Source organism: Miniopterus schreibersii (assembly GCF_964146895.1).
Source record: "Miniopterus schreibersii genome assembly, chromosome: 3".
Taxonomy (NCBI): Eukaryota; Metazoa; Chordata; class Mammalia; order Chiroptera; family Miniopteridae; genus Miniopterus; species Miniopterus schreibersii.
This window is the reverse complement of record NC_138103.1, coordinates 45,899,213-45,916,945: the sequence shown is the minus strand read 5'-3', so window position 1 is coordinate 45,916,945 and position 17,733 is coordinate 45,899,213. Positions and strand designations below refer to the sequence as shown.

Sequence of the window (17,733 nt, the reverse complement as noted above, 5' to 3'; positions counted from 1 at the left end):
TTTATTACCAGCAAAAATTCATTCTGCATAAAAGTCATCTGTAAATCTGTAGATTTAAAATCGCTCCTACGACAAGTGATATTTTTGGTATTCAGAAGAGAGACTACATAAATCAGAGCATTTCAGCCTCCAAAGCATACAGAGTCCAGTCAGACATCAGATGCCTGAACTCTGCAGCTGTCCGGGACCCCAACAGCTTTCGGCTACACTCAGAATTCCCAGCTACAGGAAATGTATTAAATCCAAGGTGTCATCTTATTCATTTATTCCCCTCTGCCTAGATACCTTTTATAAGCATTCAAATTATTAAGAAGCAGTGGGATCTAACGATTATCAAACTTGCTTTTAGCTGTACAATACTTCTGCAAACCAGATAATAGCTAAGTAAATAAACAAACCAAATAAACAAAGTAAATAAATAAAGCAATAAAAGTGGGGTTGTTCTGGTTGAGAGCTGCAAGGCCCGGGCACCCTGCCCTCTCAACTACTCTCATTCCCAGAGGCTCTGAGGAGCCTCCTCGGAAACATGGTGTTACACAGAATGCAGATGGGAAACAATCCAATCCATTCATCCATCATCTGTTCATCCATCCATCCGTCGGTCCATCCGTCCGTCCGTCATCCAATACATATCTGTCCAGCCAGGATGACATACCAGCCTCTGTGGCAGGGCCTGACAAAGCAGCTCAGAAGGAGAAACCCACTCTGATGAGCAGGAGCGTGAGGGGGCTGAAAGCGGTAAGAATTAACTACCACGACACATGAGCTGCTATTGCTCACTTCGTGTAAGGAACGTCATACGTACAAACTCAGTTAATCCTCTCAATAGCCTCTGAGACGGGCGCTATTTTTATTTCCACGTCACAGATGAGTTCGTGGAGGCGCAGGGCAGCACAGCTGTATGGGATGTGGAGAGAGAAGGGCCAGGACCACGGTGACAGGGAAGACGGGAGGGCGGCGTCCCCCAGGGGAGGGCACGGCTACCACGTGGGTGCGGCGGCTAAGAGACGGAGCAGGATGTGGACAGAGAAGTGGCCACCGGGTTTGGCGACATGGAAGTCACCAGTGACCTTGAAAAGACAGAAGCAGTGGCAGGGCGACGATGCAAGCAGCCGTAAGGAACGGTAAAAAGTAAGGACGATTGTTTTCACAGTCAGCCCTTTCAGCAACTTAACAGCAGAGGGGCAGAGAAACGGCTCCAGGGCCACTGCCGAGGGAGGTGTGGTATGCAAGGGTGGCTCTTTGTGCCGAAGGCAGATAAGTCTGGGTGCCGGATTTGAAAATTAATTTGCATCCCTTACAGCATGTGGTTGCCCATGTGCTTGTCTGTCTCCCCCAGGAGGCCGCAGGCTCCATGGGGTAGAAACTCGATCATGTTCACTGATTTCTTTCTGACCTGTCACCTATCAGAGTAACTGGAACATGGAAAGCAGCTCAATAGATATTTCTTGAATAAATGAATAAAATATATAATACAAATTGGCAGGGGGGAAGTTTCGATTTTCATTTTGAAAAACTACTTGCCCAACAAAATTTTCATGAGGCGCAGCATGGCCGGCCCTGGAAACTTGCTGCCGTGGGGCTGGTCTGGGCGGCAGGTGGGTTCCCTCCCGGGGGCAGTAGCCCTGTCTCCTGAGCCTCTGCCGGCCGTCCTTGTTTCCACTCTGTGAAGTCAGGTGCTTAGGAGTTCTGGGATTTAATCTGAGCTCTTTTAAGAAATTGCTGTTACCTTTCCTATTTCTAAATGAGAAAAATAATATGATCCTGCAACCTCATTCTTTCGTATAATTACTTAAGCCAAATCAAAGTTCCAGGGAGATTATTTACTGCAAAGCAATGACCCTTCAGGGTGCCTTTAGGCAAACTCCAACAAAATAGCCCATCCACCCTACAGCATTTGGGGAACAGTAGGCCATTTACTTCTTCCTTTGAAAAACACACACACACACAACCCCAACAATTTCACTATACATCAATCCCATAGCAGAAGTGAGCAAAACATAAGCAGCTATTTGCAGCACACTCCCTTAAAAGGTTCTAGGGAGGTGCTAATTTTCCTGAAGAAACAAACTGAACAAGTCCCAGCCTGGACATGGACTGTCTGTCTGGCTTGGCAAATCTTTACTGTCTCCGTTCACAAGAAAGAATTAAGATCTGCTGGACTCTAGGTTTCTTCTTCCTCTATAAGTTTGACTGTAACTTTAAAAAAAAAATAGATTCCATTGTTTTTTAGAATTGTCTGAGTCTAGGGGGCCTAGTTTTTCTTTGTAAGATCTTAACATATAAAATGTACATTTGTGGCTAGAATATTCTGAGCCAGGAAGTTCATATCCAAAACATGATTCCAGAGCAGGTATGTATACTACATGAGTAAATAATAGAAATAGGAGTTGACAGTTATTGAGTACTTTCAGTGTGCATGACTTTGGTTTAAGTGCTTTATTGTAATATCTCATAACAACCCTATGGGGCAAATAATATTATCTCATTTTTCAGGTGGTGAAACTGAGGCTTTTAGTGATGAAGTTGTCCAAAGTCCCACAGACAGTAAAGGGATGGAAGCAGAATTTGAAAACGACAATGAGGTACCACCTCACACCTGCCAGAATGGCTACCATCAATAAATCAATAAATCAACAAACAACAAGTACTGGTGAGGGTATGGAGAAAAAAGAAGCCTAGTACACTGCTGGTAGGAACGCAGACTGGGGCAGCCACTAAGGAAAACAGTGTGGAGGTTCCTCAAAAGATTAAAAATGGAACAGCCATTTGACCCAGTGACCCCATTTCTAGGAATATATCCTAAAAATCCCAAAACACCAATCAGAAAAAACTTATCTACCCCTATGTTCATAGTAGCATTATTTACAATAGCTAAGATCTGGAAACAGCCCAAATCAGTAGATGAATGGATAAAAAACTGTGATACATTTACACCATGGAATACTATGCAGCTGTAAAAAAGTATCTCTTACCCTTTGGGACAGAATGGAGGGACCTGGAGAGTATTATGCTGATTGAAATAAGCCAGTGAGAGAAAGACAAGTATCACATGATCTCACTTACATGTGGAATCTAATGAACAAAATAAACTGACGAACAAACTAGATCCAGAGACATAGGAGCATGGAACAGACTGAGGGATCTCTGAGGGAAGGGGGGAGGGGGAACAGGAAGAGATTAACCAAAGAACTTATGTGCATATGTGCATAACCCATGGACACAGACAATAGCACAGTAGGCCTGGGGGAGCTGGTGTGGGGTGGAGGGGGTGAAAGGGGGAAGAAGGGGAATATAAGTAATACTTTGAACAATACAGGTAAATTAAAAAAAAAAAAAAAGAAAACACTAGAATTCACCAAATAAACCTCTGTCAAAAAGCTTCATGCCAGCGTTGTCTTGGTTTAATATTTAAACACAGGAAAGGCCTTTCAGTCACCACTTCATAGCAGTTCAGGTGAACAGGGCTGGAAGAAGAGATGGGAACACTTGGCTAAAATGAGGTTGAGTGGTAACCTCTATATTTCAGCTGATGTGTTTTTCCCTGTTTCAGTTACCAGGAATAATCAGGAGTGGGCTGTAAAAATGTGCTTTAAAGTGCTCCTATGTGAAAAATCACCCTGAGAAACTGTTTTATCAGCAAAAGAAACAAGATGCTGATATTTCAAGTGAAGGACTTAAGTTCAGATTTTAGAGCCCCAGCCACCCTCTCTCACCATTTTTCATCTCCCCTTTCTTTTGGAGCACTTGGCATTGCGGGTTGCTCACGAAATGGTTATGTTGCTCACGACTTGGGACTGTTGGATCTGGTACAGTCAGACCACTCCTTCCTTCTTAGGGGAGAATGTTTTGTTTTGCTTTGTTTTGTTCCACTTTATTTTCCTTGATAAGGCGTACATTTTCAGTCTTAAATTTTGGCTACAGGCAATCTGGAAACAGCTGTGCGCACGTTGCGGGGAAAGGCAAGGCCCTGTAGGTATACACTTTGTTTCATGGCTGAATTGCTACCAAAACAGTCCCGGACACAGTGCCCGGCAAATTATTTTCCCTTAAACTGATTTTTCCAGTTAGTTCTGTGTATTAGTTACAGAGTCCTATATTATTTTCCCCATAGGGCTTTCCTGCTTATGATTCCTAAACAAGCTGATAAAAACTCCATTTTCTCCACAGAAATATTTAGGTTGTTGAGGCTTTCTCTCACCATAATTACTTCCTGAAAAATGCAGTGGTCAATTTTTCCTGAACATTTTTACATTAAATTGGGCACACAAGACTTGGCCCTGGGTATTTGAAGGTTGTAAAGCAGATTCCTGGCTTAAAGAGCTGACTGGTTTCTATTACTTGTTTTCTGCATTGGCTTCTCATTGACTTGATTAAACAAAATGTCTCTACCATTTAAATGAGGAACTCGTGTGAAAACAAAGATTCTGTATGACCTCAACAAAGAATTTCTTATTTTAAAAGAAATCATCCATTTCACTCCTCAACTGAGTACTTCAGGAACTGGGGCAGGTGAGGAGAAAGGTCCTGGCAATGGTAGTTTGATGAGAAATGAATTAATTTGATTATTTCCACGGTGTGGATCAATAATAGTCAGCCTCCCCAGGGGCCCCTGGCCTGCAGGCAGCTGGGTAATCAATAGGATCACACAGAAGCCTTCTCCTCCCCCAGCAGCCTCTCTGATCTTTTCTGGGCGGACTCTTCACGCCTGTGTAATTCTAATTTATGTCAACTAGAAATCAAAGAAATTCCAAGAGGCTTTGGTCATAGGACATTGGGGTGGACCTTTCAAAATCTATTTATGTCTATTCCTTAAGTAACGTGGCCCCCGCAGCCCTCCTGGCGCCTTTATGGGCCAAGGAGAAGCCTCCTCCCAACAGAAGGGCAGCTACCTGCTCCAGACAAAGCGGAGCGGAGCTAGGTAAATGGAGGTACACTTTCTGCATCCTGTCTACAACTCTGCGGGGACGTAAGAACTAATAAGCATTTTAAGCAAAATGCTTTGCCAAGAGTGGCTCCCTCAATAACGCTCTTTAATGATACCCCAGACGCTGGCATTTTCAAATCAAATGAACAGTGTATAAAATTAGTTCTGCATGAAGTTAAAAAAAAAAAAAAGTAAGTGAAAGGGAGATTTTAAAAGCGCCAGCATTTCTCCATCCAACTGCTTTTCACAAGGGTTTGGCATATGAGAATTGCTACATTTATGATGTTATTCGCTGCTCATAATTCAGGCCCTCTGTCTCCAAACTTCTGTATTAACACGCACTGCAGAGGTTTCCACCGCGACATTTTATCACCGAGGTTTCCCAAACCAGCCAGGCTGCCTCTGGCGAGGTCTGGTTTCTCAGCCAATGCTGTGCCACGAGGCTCCCTCCCTTTTCATCAACCTTGTTACCCCAAACATTTTTCATTAACCTTGAACACTATATTTCCATTTGCCCTACAGCTTTTCCATGATTTTTTTTTTTTTGGTCTTTTTCAGTTTTGTTCTCCATCCAAACTGCCTTGTAAGAAATGAGGAAAATATATTATTAGACGAAACAGATCTATATAGAATCTAGAATTCACTGAAGTTGTGAAAATGATTCCTATAACCAAAGCCACTGTCTATAATTAAGGAAAGCAGAGTAAACATATTGCTCTTATTAGAGTCCCGTTGATTATACAAGTAGTTTTTACTAAATCACCAAGTAAATGCGTGTTAAGTTGATAGGTGATTTCGGGTCAACTCTAATTCCCAAGGTCAAGTAAGCCTTTGAACAGCCTTTAAGAATATAAGTTCACCCCAATTCATCAAAGCCGTCTCACACAGCGTTTTCTTCTCTTGGTTCTTACAATGCGCTAAAGTTTAGGAGATTAAGTGGCGTCGGCTTCAAAACCCAAAGTAATGCCCCTAACATGCTTATCCATCCAGGAATCAGAAAGGCCACTCAAACAGGGGCTTCCTTAATGCACTTCCTAATTTTACAAGTGCCCAGGGAATGCCATTTGTCAAATGGCTGGAGGACTCCTCCCTAGGAGTCACCAATGTTGCAGCCAAACAAATTTGACTGCTGTTTCACTCATATATTGTCTGATAATCTAAGTACATGTTGCTTTCATCTGCAAACAATATGTTTAATGTTTCTCATCTGTTCTTTGTTTACCTAATGACAGAACCAGAGGAAAAATACTTTCCTACAACAAATACAATGCATTTTGTTATTCTTACAATTTCTCAGAAGCCCAAGTGAGGAAAAAAGCAGAAGTCTGGTAAAGTATAGCTTTCGGATTAAGTATAAATGGCCTCAAATGAAACTGACTGCATATGAAAGAAAATATAACTAGCCTTCATTTTTTCTCAGGACCATAGGAGCACAGCACACGGATCCTGGGACACACAGATGTCACAAACCCCATCTCTCCCCAGGGCAGGGACCCCAGGGACAACATTCCTGACATGGGGATTAATTGCGCAGACCACTGAGATCTCTTGCCCACTCCTTTGGCTCTACAAAGGGGAAGGATAATAACTCCTACAAATGAGTTATTAGTGGTCAGCAGATTTGGTTAAGGTACAGGGAAAAGAGTGAAAGGCCCAAATTAATTTTGTGCTTTAATTCTTTGTTGGCACAGATGATCATACTGAGATAGTAAATCTTTGTCTCCATATCCTGATCATAACTTCTCTGTGTCTCCAGTTTCTATTCTTATTTTTCTCCATTACTTTCCTTATTACTTTCCTTTTGTTTCCCTACCTATTTGAATTGTCTTATCTCCAACTCACTTTTCTCCCATTGCAAATCTTTCCTCATCCCCATGCCTGGGTTAGTAAGTTGATCTCAAGTACAGTGTGTCCCATGGATGAATTAGTTTTCCTTTGCAAAGTGTGTAGAAATGTGATGATTGATATCTTTGTATAGAAAATAATCGTAATTTTAAATTTAAGCAAGGAAAATATAAAAGGGCAAAATCTTCTGTAATCTGAGTTTATTTTTTTCCTCTCATTTTAATTTCCTTTCAAAATGGGATAGCAGGCAATGCATTTTTTTTTTCTCATTTGGAAATTCAAATATTAAACCACAGGCTAATATAATAATATTGATGATAAGAATAATCAGTAACACTGAGCACTTTATATATAATGCAAAATATTCTAAGGGCTTGATATATGTTCACTCATTTAAATGCTCACAGCAATTCTATAAGATAGGTACTATTATCATCCTCACTTCACAAACAAGGAGAGACACCGAGACATTAAGTAACTGCTCAAGATGACACAACCAAATGTCAAGCCCAGATCTGAACCTGAATTCTGCTTCCAGAGTCCGTACCCTCAACTACAAACTGCTTTAATCTGCTATCAAATCCTTCTTTGAATCTTGATAAAAATTTGAAATCAGGAAATGGGTAGCCTAATACAAATTTCGAAAGCTGAATAGCTACTTACTCTATATTTCCATCCAACTAAATCAACCAGCAGGTTTTTATGTGCAAGGTTTTACTTGCACTTTGTGTGTGGTTTGGAAACTTCTGTCCTTACAGAAACTCTCATGTTTGCCTCTGAGCTGCCTTAAGCCTGAGGGCCCCGAAACCCCTGGGCTGGCCACGGGCTATGGTTGGACACCTGGTGCTAGAGCCAAGGCTCTCGCTCTCAGAGCAGCTCTCAAGTTGGAGAAGGGATTCAGTTTTAGCCCGAGGAACCGGCTAAAACCCTCAGGGGTACCGCCAAACAGAACAGCTTCCCCATCTCACTTTGAACTAACTTGTATTTGGGTAGAAAAGAACTCATTTTTAAACTTAAAATTAGCAAAATGCTGGCCAGCAAATATGTCTGAAATAATCTTCTCCTGTACTAATCAGAACATAAATTTCTTTGAAAAATTTTAAATTTATTTTTGTTTTTAAATTTTCAGTTACAGTTTACATTCAATATTATTTTGTTTTAATTTCAGGGGAAAAGCATAGTGGTCAGACAATCATATATTCCACAAAGTGTTCCCCCTGATATTTCAGTACCCACCTGGCACCATACATAGTCATTACAGTGTTATTAACTGTTTTTCCTCTGCTGTATTCCACATCCCCATGACTATTCTCTAACTACCAATCTGTACTTCTCAATCCCTTCACCTTTTTCATCCAGTTCCCCAAACCCCCACCCCTCTGGCAACCATTGGTCTGCTCTCTGCATCTATAAGTATGTTTATGTCCTGTTTAGGACATAAATTTGTACAGTTTATCTCTGAAGGTGGAGCTTATCTCAACAAAGCCAAAGACTAGAAATATGGTGATTCTGAGAACGGCTGTGGATACAACTACCCATTTTGAATGCACATATTTCTGGTGTTCTTGGTTAGGTAGCATTCATGTAGGAGTTCCTTCTGGCAGAAGCTGAGGAACTCTGCTGTGATTGTTCAATGTTTCTAGAATACTCTGCCTACTGTGGACCCTTTAACTTGTTTTAAAATAATTGCATTTTAAAGTGACAGAGTTGGTAGTAGTGTTAGATTAGTTAGCAGTGTTTGAGGGAGACTTTCAACTCTTTGGGTCTCAGTGCTGTTGCTTAGTAACAAAGCCAGTCAGCTTTCTAGGCTGGGCTGAGACTACATAATAAAATCTCTCTAAGCATAACCAACGGACAAAGGCCTAGTATAAGTTGGGATTTTAAAGCATTTGGAGAAAAGAACTGGAACAATTAACAAAAATGACAAAGCACACTAAGGATTTGGGCCATTCTTCTATTTGCCCCCACGTTTGCTACATTTGAGGCATACATACTTAGTTTCACTCTTTTGCTAGATATGTCCCTAATCAGCAGTTGCAAAAGTAGCACACACGTGTAAATTATTATAAGATGCCAGCATTTTCTCAGCAAGTGTCTGAAGTCGATCTTTTCTAAGGAAACAGTCCCTGTGCCTGGAGATGCCCCGAGGATGTGCCACAAGCACTGAACAAAGACCCCCAAGACCTGGGGTAACATCTGGGATGAGTGGCCTTGAGAAAGTGTGTAGTCTTTCTGAGACTCGATATTCTCCCCTTCACAGTAAAAATAAATATTTCTTAGATTTGTTATTGGGAAAACATCTTCAAAGGGCCCCATGTAAATGTGGCCCGATTTCCCTAACTCATGCTCATGTCTCTGGGCCAGCTCCATAGACCTGCAGTGGGACCTCTGGGACTGTTTCTCATCATGTGCTAAAGGTGGCATCTTAAGTGTGGAAAGATGCAGATTCCCACATTACACCCCCACACCTCTTTCTTGCCCCCAGATAGCCAGAATACATAGATGTTGAGCACTGAAATTGCATACTTCAAATTCGAAAAAACAATCTGGCACTTTCTTTCTACCTTACTGTTGCGGGAAACTTGGAACCCAGACAGAATTTTACTGTTAGACCCTGCACATTGCAGCATGCCACGTGCAAACATTACAAATTTTGGTCTATGGACTTTATGGGTAGGAGACCAGGATCTAAGTTGACTGTGAATATGATGGCTTTTTCTTTCTGCATAAGCACAAAATTCATTTTTAAACAGAGATATGAAAACATAATCTCAGATTTAGAAAACCACTGAAATCTTACAATGCATAGCTGTTAAAAGTACATGTGCATGTGTACCTGTATACCTACATACGTATACCTACATACATATACCTACCTACACACATGTGTACCTATGTACATACCTACATAGATAATATGGGGAGAGAGAGAAAAGATGATATCAAGTTACTGACTAAATTGATATGTAGGAGACAAACTTTGAAAGGTAATTCTTACTTTATCGCATCTCATCAGCCCCAAATATCTCAGGCTCTTGCTGCTCTGTGCAATGAGGGTGGCTCCTTGGTCTGTGATTTCTTTACACCATCCAACGTCCACCGTTTCTATTGTCATGCTGTATCGCCCAATGGCTATCAGTGCTGCAAGAAGGGGCAGGAGAAAGAAGGCAAGAATAAACGTTAGTGTGTGGGACCTCTATCATATTATGACTATTTCTCTCACTCCCTCACTAAATTTACTCCTGAAATGCTGTAAGTGAACATTTATAAACAAAAGTAAATTTAAAATGTTTTAGGAAAGCTTGCCCTGTGACGAACCCTTTCACAGAGCGAAGGATCATTCCATAATTTCCCTCTCACTGGAACACAACTTTTTATCAGTTTCACTCATTTCACGGTTACCTGTACTTTCAAACACTCATATCTGCAGAAGGAATAAATTAAAACGAATTACACATAAAATGTTATAGAAAGCCCCACGTAGTAACTAAACTTTACTCAAGATAACTTTAATAATTTTTTTAAAAGAAAAACCCATATAAACACCATTGTGAGGTGTGCTCTACTGCATATGAATTTCTTTACCGATTGGCACAATTTTTCCCATCTGTTCATGATCTTAAAATGTAAGAACATATAATATTTTTCACATTAGTCCTTCCTGGGACTGTTAGGAATTAAGAGAACATTATACATACAGTTGAATTTAATTGGTGCCATGCTAGAGAGCAGTAAAGGGAATGTATTTGTTACGGTGAATTTCTTCATTATGTCAGAAGCCTTCCTTCTATTAACATATAAAATGAAACCTGTCATCAGAAAACTATGACAGTATCTCTAGTCTTCTTGACTGTTGAGCATTGTACCACTACTAACATGTAGACGCTGATCCCATAACCCCTGAGGCACCCCACTCATCACTGCTCCTAACCCGTCCCTGCCACAGCGCCCCATCAGTGAAGGTGGCTCTTCGCTGCGGGCTTCTGGCTGGACAGCCAGGCAGGCCTCTGCACTGGTGCAGCAGAAAAACAGATTTCAGGAACCCCATCCGGAGTATGTTTATGGTGCATTGTTATGTAAATGAAACCCTGAAAACAATGCCACAGATATTAAAAAGGAAGGAGAAACTGCCTGCCAATTCTCTCCTCACTCTACAACGGGATGGGCTGGCTGACTAGATTGATAAGAGCAGAGCGAATTACTCACGGAAAATGTTAACTCCTACAGCTCACACAAAAGGACACTTGACAAAATCACTTTGCTAACTACCTCAGGAATTCTCTTTTTTAATATGAAAACTCATGCCCACTCATTCAAGTATCAAAGACAGATATTTAAAGCTTAAAAAAACAATAACCACGATCCCAGCATTTTCCAGAAAATGCTATAAAGGAAGAAAAAAATTTCCTGGAAGTTCCTCATGCCACTAATTTGCAGATGCTCTCTTTCACATGCAATTTTGGTATTTCGTTTTCCCAGGAGGTGAGGCAGGGCAAGGGTCAATCTGCCAAAGGTTTGCTGAATGGTCTGAATGATGTTTTTGTGTAGTAGAAGCAATATCCCAGGTCAATCCCACTGGTGTCCCTGACCTAAGAAAATTGTTATCTCTGGTATTGTCATAACTTTCATTGGTTATGATGTCCTGAGGATCTCTATGATGAATGAAGTAGAAGATACATAAAAGAAATTCCTTTCAATACAAAGTGCTCAAACGGTGATTCCAAAAGACCACAAAGCACAAGTTGCAAGAAGCCCCAGGTCAGTAGATCGTGCACTTTTATTGAGGTTTGAGGCTAGAACATGAAAGTCTTGCACTAGCTAGAAAAAGGTAAATCAAATAATTGGAGGAGTTTTCAGAGGCTGCTTTATAAGCAAATAAAGAGTCAACAGCTCTTTATTCTATGTGCTAAAACCACTGGTGTTTGGTATTTTCTTTTTTGTCCAAATTAAAATAAAAGGTAATTAAGGCAACTGAAGATACACTACGGTATTCAATTTTTTTTTTGGTCATAGTTCTATTTACTGAAGTAAGAATTAATCTTTATTACTGCTTAACTCATTCATTTATTCAACAAACACCTCATAAGCACTCACTCTACAGCATTACTAATAGACTATCCACGTACCAGGCACTGGGCTAAGAATTTTAGGTACATTATCTTATTTAACCCTCACAGCAATGTTATGAAGCCTTACTGTTATTTCCATATTAAAGATCAGGAAATGAGTCACAGAAAGACTGAATAACTTTTCCAATATTATAAGAGAGTAAGTGGGGGAATAGACAATAAGTTCAGAGCTGGCTCAGTCCTGGGTGCACATCAGACCTACTAAATCGAAATCATGGGGTCAGGCGCCAGGCAATTCTAATTCACTGCACCACCAGCATGTGGAAATGTGAGGGGACACCGGGGGCGTGCGCCGGGTACTGGGGATGGAATGATTCACGGAGCTCAGAGGCCCGCTGAGTGGGTGTGGGGGGTGGGAGGTTTGGGTGGAAATGAGAACCAAGTAAACAGTCACAATACAACGCTCACCCCCATCTCTTTCCATTCCTGACTGCTCACTTTTCAGATCTCAAGTCAAAGGTCAGCTTCTCAGAACTGGTCAGCCTATCATTTATTACTGCTATTGGAAATGTTATTTATTTATTTGTTCATTTATTTACCTTTTTTGTGACCCTCCTCCCCTATTAGAATGACAGCTCCTATTCACTACTGTATTTCCAGCATCTAGCATGTGCCTGGTACAGAGATGGTTCTTAAAAATATTAGCTGAACAAATCAGTGACTTTCAAATGTTTAAGTCAATTATAGAGAAATTCCAGGGGGCCTGGGAGCCTCTCACTCTTCAGGGGAGGAAAGACATCACGGGAGGCCTCATGGAAGAGCTAAGCCAGGTCTTGAGGGATGAGTGGGGTTCTCCAGAAAAACAAAGGAGTGAGGGCAAGTATACAGGGCTAAGGAAAAACATGTGTGAGGGTAGAGAGATGCGAAAGAACAAGGGAGCTGCAGGCCTTTCTGTGTGCCTGAGACAAAAACAAGTACAAGGTAGAGGCAAAATTTATTCCGGAAATATTTATTCACGATTAGTAGCACTGGGGTAGCCATAAGAGATATGAAGGGTAGCAAAAATAAGAAGAGTCCTTGATGTCATGTTTATATTCTAATAAATGAAATAGATGTGAAACAAATAAACACAAAGCGTACACAATTCTAAATTGTAGCAAGAGCTGTGAAGGTAATGGACTGATCACTGTAAGAATAACATTTAGGTGTGGGGGGGATTACTGAGGAAAGTGCTTCTGATGAAGTTTTTTTTAAAAAAAACAAAGACTTTTTAACTTGATTTTTAGAGAGCGAGGGAGGGAGAGAGAGAAACATCGATGTGAGACCAAGATATCATCGGCTACCTCTTGCATGCCCCCAACAACTCAGGCATAACCCTGACCAGGATTCAAACCAGCAACCTCTCAGTGCACAGGATGATGCCCGACCAACAGAGCCACACCAGCCAGGGCAAGATGAAGTTATTTTTAAATCCCTTCAATAGCCCTGCAAAAACAATACCCATTTTAGAGGTTAAAAAACTGAGGTTAAATACTTCACTAAGGCTCCAGTCCTAATAAGTAGCAGAGCCAGGATGCAAACTGAGATAGTTTCATTCCAAAGCCAACACTCCTTCCAACAGCAGCAGCATCACCAAGGTGGGGGCGGAGGCTCCGTGTGTTCAGGATGTATTTCCCTTTACCACAATTCTGCAGTCAAACATTACAGCTTACAGGCAGCCAAGGATTTACCCTGTGACTGTAAGATTCCAACAGAATCTTTGAATTCTAAAATACATACTGAGTAATTTACCTCTCTGTGACTATATCCTATCTTCGGATATATTTTTCATTGTTGTTCGTGAGCCAGCTAGCTGTGAAACGTGTAGTGTGGTTTCAAACTCACTTGTAGCCTCACAATGTAGTAGATATCTGACCTCAGGATGACATTTAGCATTTCTGAGCCTCAGCTTCCTCGCCTGGACAATGGGGATGTTGACTCCATGCCCGTCTGCTTCATAGGTTCAAGTGAGATGATACATGTAAGGGACTTGGCACTGCGTAAATGTGATGATTTATTTGATATTGCCCCAAAGCGTTCTACAGTAGCGCAGTTGATATAAAATGAAAAGACTTGAGAGAGTTTTGAAAAATAAAATGCTCTGGGCAAATGAGAGCATTATATAAGTACTTGGTCATTATGTCACGGCCACGGGTCTTGAACTGCCTGCTCTCAGTCGGCGTTCACCGAACCTGCAGGCTGCACCTGCGACGAGAGGGCTGTGAATGCAGGTACGATCGCTGTCTTCATTAGGCGCTGCCGACACATTACAGTGATATTTACTGAACCCTGAAAAGGGATAAATTATGCAAGACTAATTTCTAATCCCCATGCAATTTTAATGTCCTTTTTTTATGTGCTAAGTGCAACTAATAAAGTTAAATTTTAAAAAGTTACACAAATTAAAAGCTGTAATTCAGTAACTTATATGATGACCAAGGAAGGTATAGATGAACCCACTAGAAGGCATTTCCACAGGCACACAGAGTGACTGAAAGACTAAGAAATTCCATTTCTAGGAATCTACCCTAAAAATATACTTCTAATCATACAAAATTACATATATGCGAGTTTGTTCGTGGGAGCATTGATTGTAGTTGCAGAATAATGGAAACGGCCTTAATGCCCAAACATAGGAGAGTGGTTAAATACACTATGCTACACCCTCACAATGGAACACTATGTAGCTGGAAAAAATAAATAAATCGGGGAAGATCACTGGAACTTCCGAATCATTCAGTGAAGAAAGCAAAGCGCAAAAGAGCTGATATGGGGTGCTACCATCATACAAAAGGGAATACAGTAAAAACATATAAATCTGCTCATTTGTGAAAAAGGAAAACGGAAAAGATAAACCAGAAAATATAGAGGCTATTTAACTATAGAGGGTTGGTAGAGAGAGGAAAGAAGGGGGCACAAAATGTGGGGGTGGGGGGTGAGGAGGGACAGGCATTTCTTGATCTCTTTGGCTATAGCCTTGGCTCTCTGAACCATAGTAGTAATGCTTTGCATACCTCCCTAAATAAACAAAATTAGAGTCAACTGGCATGTGGGGGAACTCAAAGTGGAGTACAAACAGCAACAAGTAAATCCTACTTGTATTACAAATGAACAGCGTGAACCTGCCAAATCATATAACCACACTGAAGGGGGTGGGAATTAAGTTGCTTTGAAAAACATTATTTTGATTGGATATTATACAGCAAAAAAACCCCAAAAAGAATTGTCAGCAAACATTGTACGCTAGCTGGTAAATCTATTTCTCATATGGGTATGAGTTAGCAATTTAGTTAACTACTTTATGTGTAATCTAGGATTGTAAATACTGAAAGCCAGTCTTTAAATTGTTAGAGAAATAAGTTACAAATAAGAAAAGGGGAGAAGCTTATAATGAACCTTGTGGTAGTGAAATGAAATCAGAGATACTAGAATGAAGTCATATTATTTATATATATACACATAGATATGTAGATAGATACATACAGAAATAACTAATAAATATGATGTATATGCATGCATGGTTTAGTGTATAGACATCTATTTCCTACCTTTTCTGCTGGGAGGGTCTAGAGCAATGACACCCCAGAAGCAATGATCTACTAGCACCCAGATCTTGGTTTTAAAACATCATTCTCCAATAGAAGGAATCAGGGCTTCTCAGAGAAATGGTTGATTCCAGGTCCGGGGCAGGGAAAATACAAGATGCATCTGGAACATCTTGTGATCTCAGGGAAAAAAACACGCTCTAAAGGAATAAGGTCATGATCAAAAGGACACAGGATCCAATCAGAAGGAGCCGCCGAAGGCCACGCGTGGAACAAACTGAGCGCCAAATAATGACAGTGTTGGATTATAATTCAAAAACTGAAAAAGCATCTATAAGTCCATACTGATGCAAATGATCAAATACATAAATAGCCAAGCAAGGGCAGCTCTTCCTTACAGAAGAATTCCAATTACATGTATAAGGAGTGAAAGAAATACAAACAACATCGGGCAAAAACCACAGTAATAACTGTTGCAGGCAAGATCTACCAGTGGATGCTAAAATCTGTTGGTGAAAGTTTGAGGTAAAACAAGATATGGGCAGACTGCCCAAGATATTTAACAGTTTTCAAAAATCGTTAACTTCATAGTGGAGAGACCCAGCAGACACCACCTTACCCAAATGATCAAGGTAACGACACATACATGCCAAAATCAACACTCTCAATTTACTCACTAGAAATCCTAAACTCAGAGACACACACACAAACTCAGAAACATTCTACAAAACAACCCACCAGGACTCATCTAAAGGGTCAAGATAATGGACATGAAGAAGAATAAAGACGTGTCACAGACTGAAGGAGTCTAGGGAGGCAGGACATCTAAATACAAAGCAGTATCCTGCACTGGATCCTGGAACAGACAAGGAAATTGGGGGGAAAACTTGAGAAATTCAAATAAGATTTGCAGCTTAGTTAATCTTACTGTTTCAATGTCAGTTTCCTAGTTTGATAACTGTACTATGATTATACAAATTGTAACTTCAGAGGTCGCTGACTCTATCTCTACTATTTTTGCAACTTTGCTGTAATTCTAAAATTATTTCAAAACAAAGAGAATAGAACATGGATACACTAATAATAGATAGTGAATGAACTACATAGAGGACTGAAATTCTGTACGTGAAAGCAGGTATTATCTTCACACCGAAAGATCCGATATATAAATGCTAGGACTAAAAATACATTTTTTCCTCATAGGAAGATGAGTCATCTGAGTGCACTAGCAAGTGACCTGCCTGGGTCATTCTGTCCTTTCCAGTTCTATCTTCTGCTGTGGATCTATGTACCTGGAATAAAATCAGAAGAAATGCCCTAGTGCTTGAAAGAATTAGGGTTAAAATTTAACAGTAGGATTAACGTCTTTCATGTAATACTTGGATAAAAGCCACTTGCAAAGAAGTTTCTTGGCATGAACACAAAGAGACAAATATGAAAAGTGCCCTTCTTTGTGGAAACCACAGAAGCTCCAAAGACAAAGAACGGACACTTTCAGAGACATCTGCTGCTGTGCGGTGGTCCTGTGAGGGCTCCCGCCAGCCAGCAGGGACGGAGCAGTGGCTCCCGGCCCCTGGCAGTTCAGCAGAATCGCAGGCGCCTAGAAAAGCCCAGGGGCCCGAGCCCCGCCGCTGGGGACTGAGTCAGGAGAAGCTGTAAAGCTCCCGCGACCCCATGTGCAGCCGGGCGGGCCCCACCCAACAGAGTAACCTACAACTCAGGCAGTCAGTCAACGCAAAGCAGAAGAGCCCATTTGAAGGAGAGAAACAGCTCTGCCGCTCAGACAGTATCGACTGCTTGCATATATCCCAATACTTTTTAATCCCTTTATTTCTAGTTTATATTCCTTCCTTCCATTTTTATGCAGTATGACTGCATAAAATTCAATTAATTCAACAGTAACTGCACTCTATATTTTTTCAGGTTGTCCCTTTTTGTAAATATTTTCTTTACTTCATCCTAATGCAGACCTTATCAGAGTGAACTATTTATCAATATGCTTGTTTTACTACTAGGCTGTAAAGTCTTCGAAGCAGCAAATATGAAGAATGCTTTCCTAGGATCCCTGAATCTCTGAAAATTAAGTGTCACTCATTTTTTAAAAGTTTTAATGAATTTTTTAGAAATATAACATACATGCAAAAAATTGCACAAATCCCAAGGGTACTACTTGACGAGTTCTGACAAAGTTGATAAAGCTGTGGAACAGTCTCCAGATTAGAACCAGAGCATAACCAGTACTCGCAAAGCCCTCTCGGCCCCCACTCTAGTCACAACTATTCCAACAGCATAACTACTGTCTTGAATC

At 40.8% G+C, this 17,733-nt stretch overlaps 1 protein-coding gene across 2 annotated transcripts in view; it reads right to left on the bottom strand.

Moving 5' to 3' along the window:
* The window catches only part of FBXL17 (F-box and leucine rich repeat protein 17), a 420,460-nt gene that overhangs the window by 13,517 nt on the left and 389,210 nt on the right, over positions 1-17,733 (bottom strand). For both annotated transcript variants that reach the window (XM_081133616.1, XM_081133617.1), the window contains one exon: positions 9,771-9,913. In XM_081133616.1, coding sequence (XP_080989742.1) covers positions 9,771-9,913 — 143 coding nt within the window. The remainder of the gene's footprint in view (positions 1-9,770; positions 9,914-17,733) is intronic.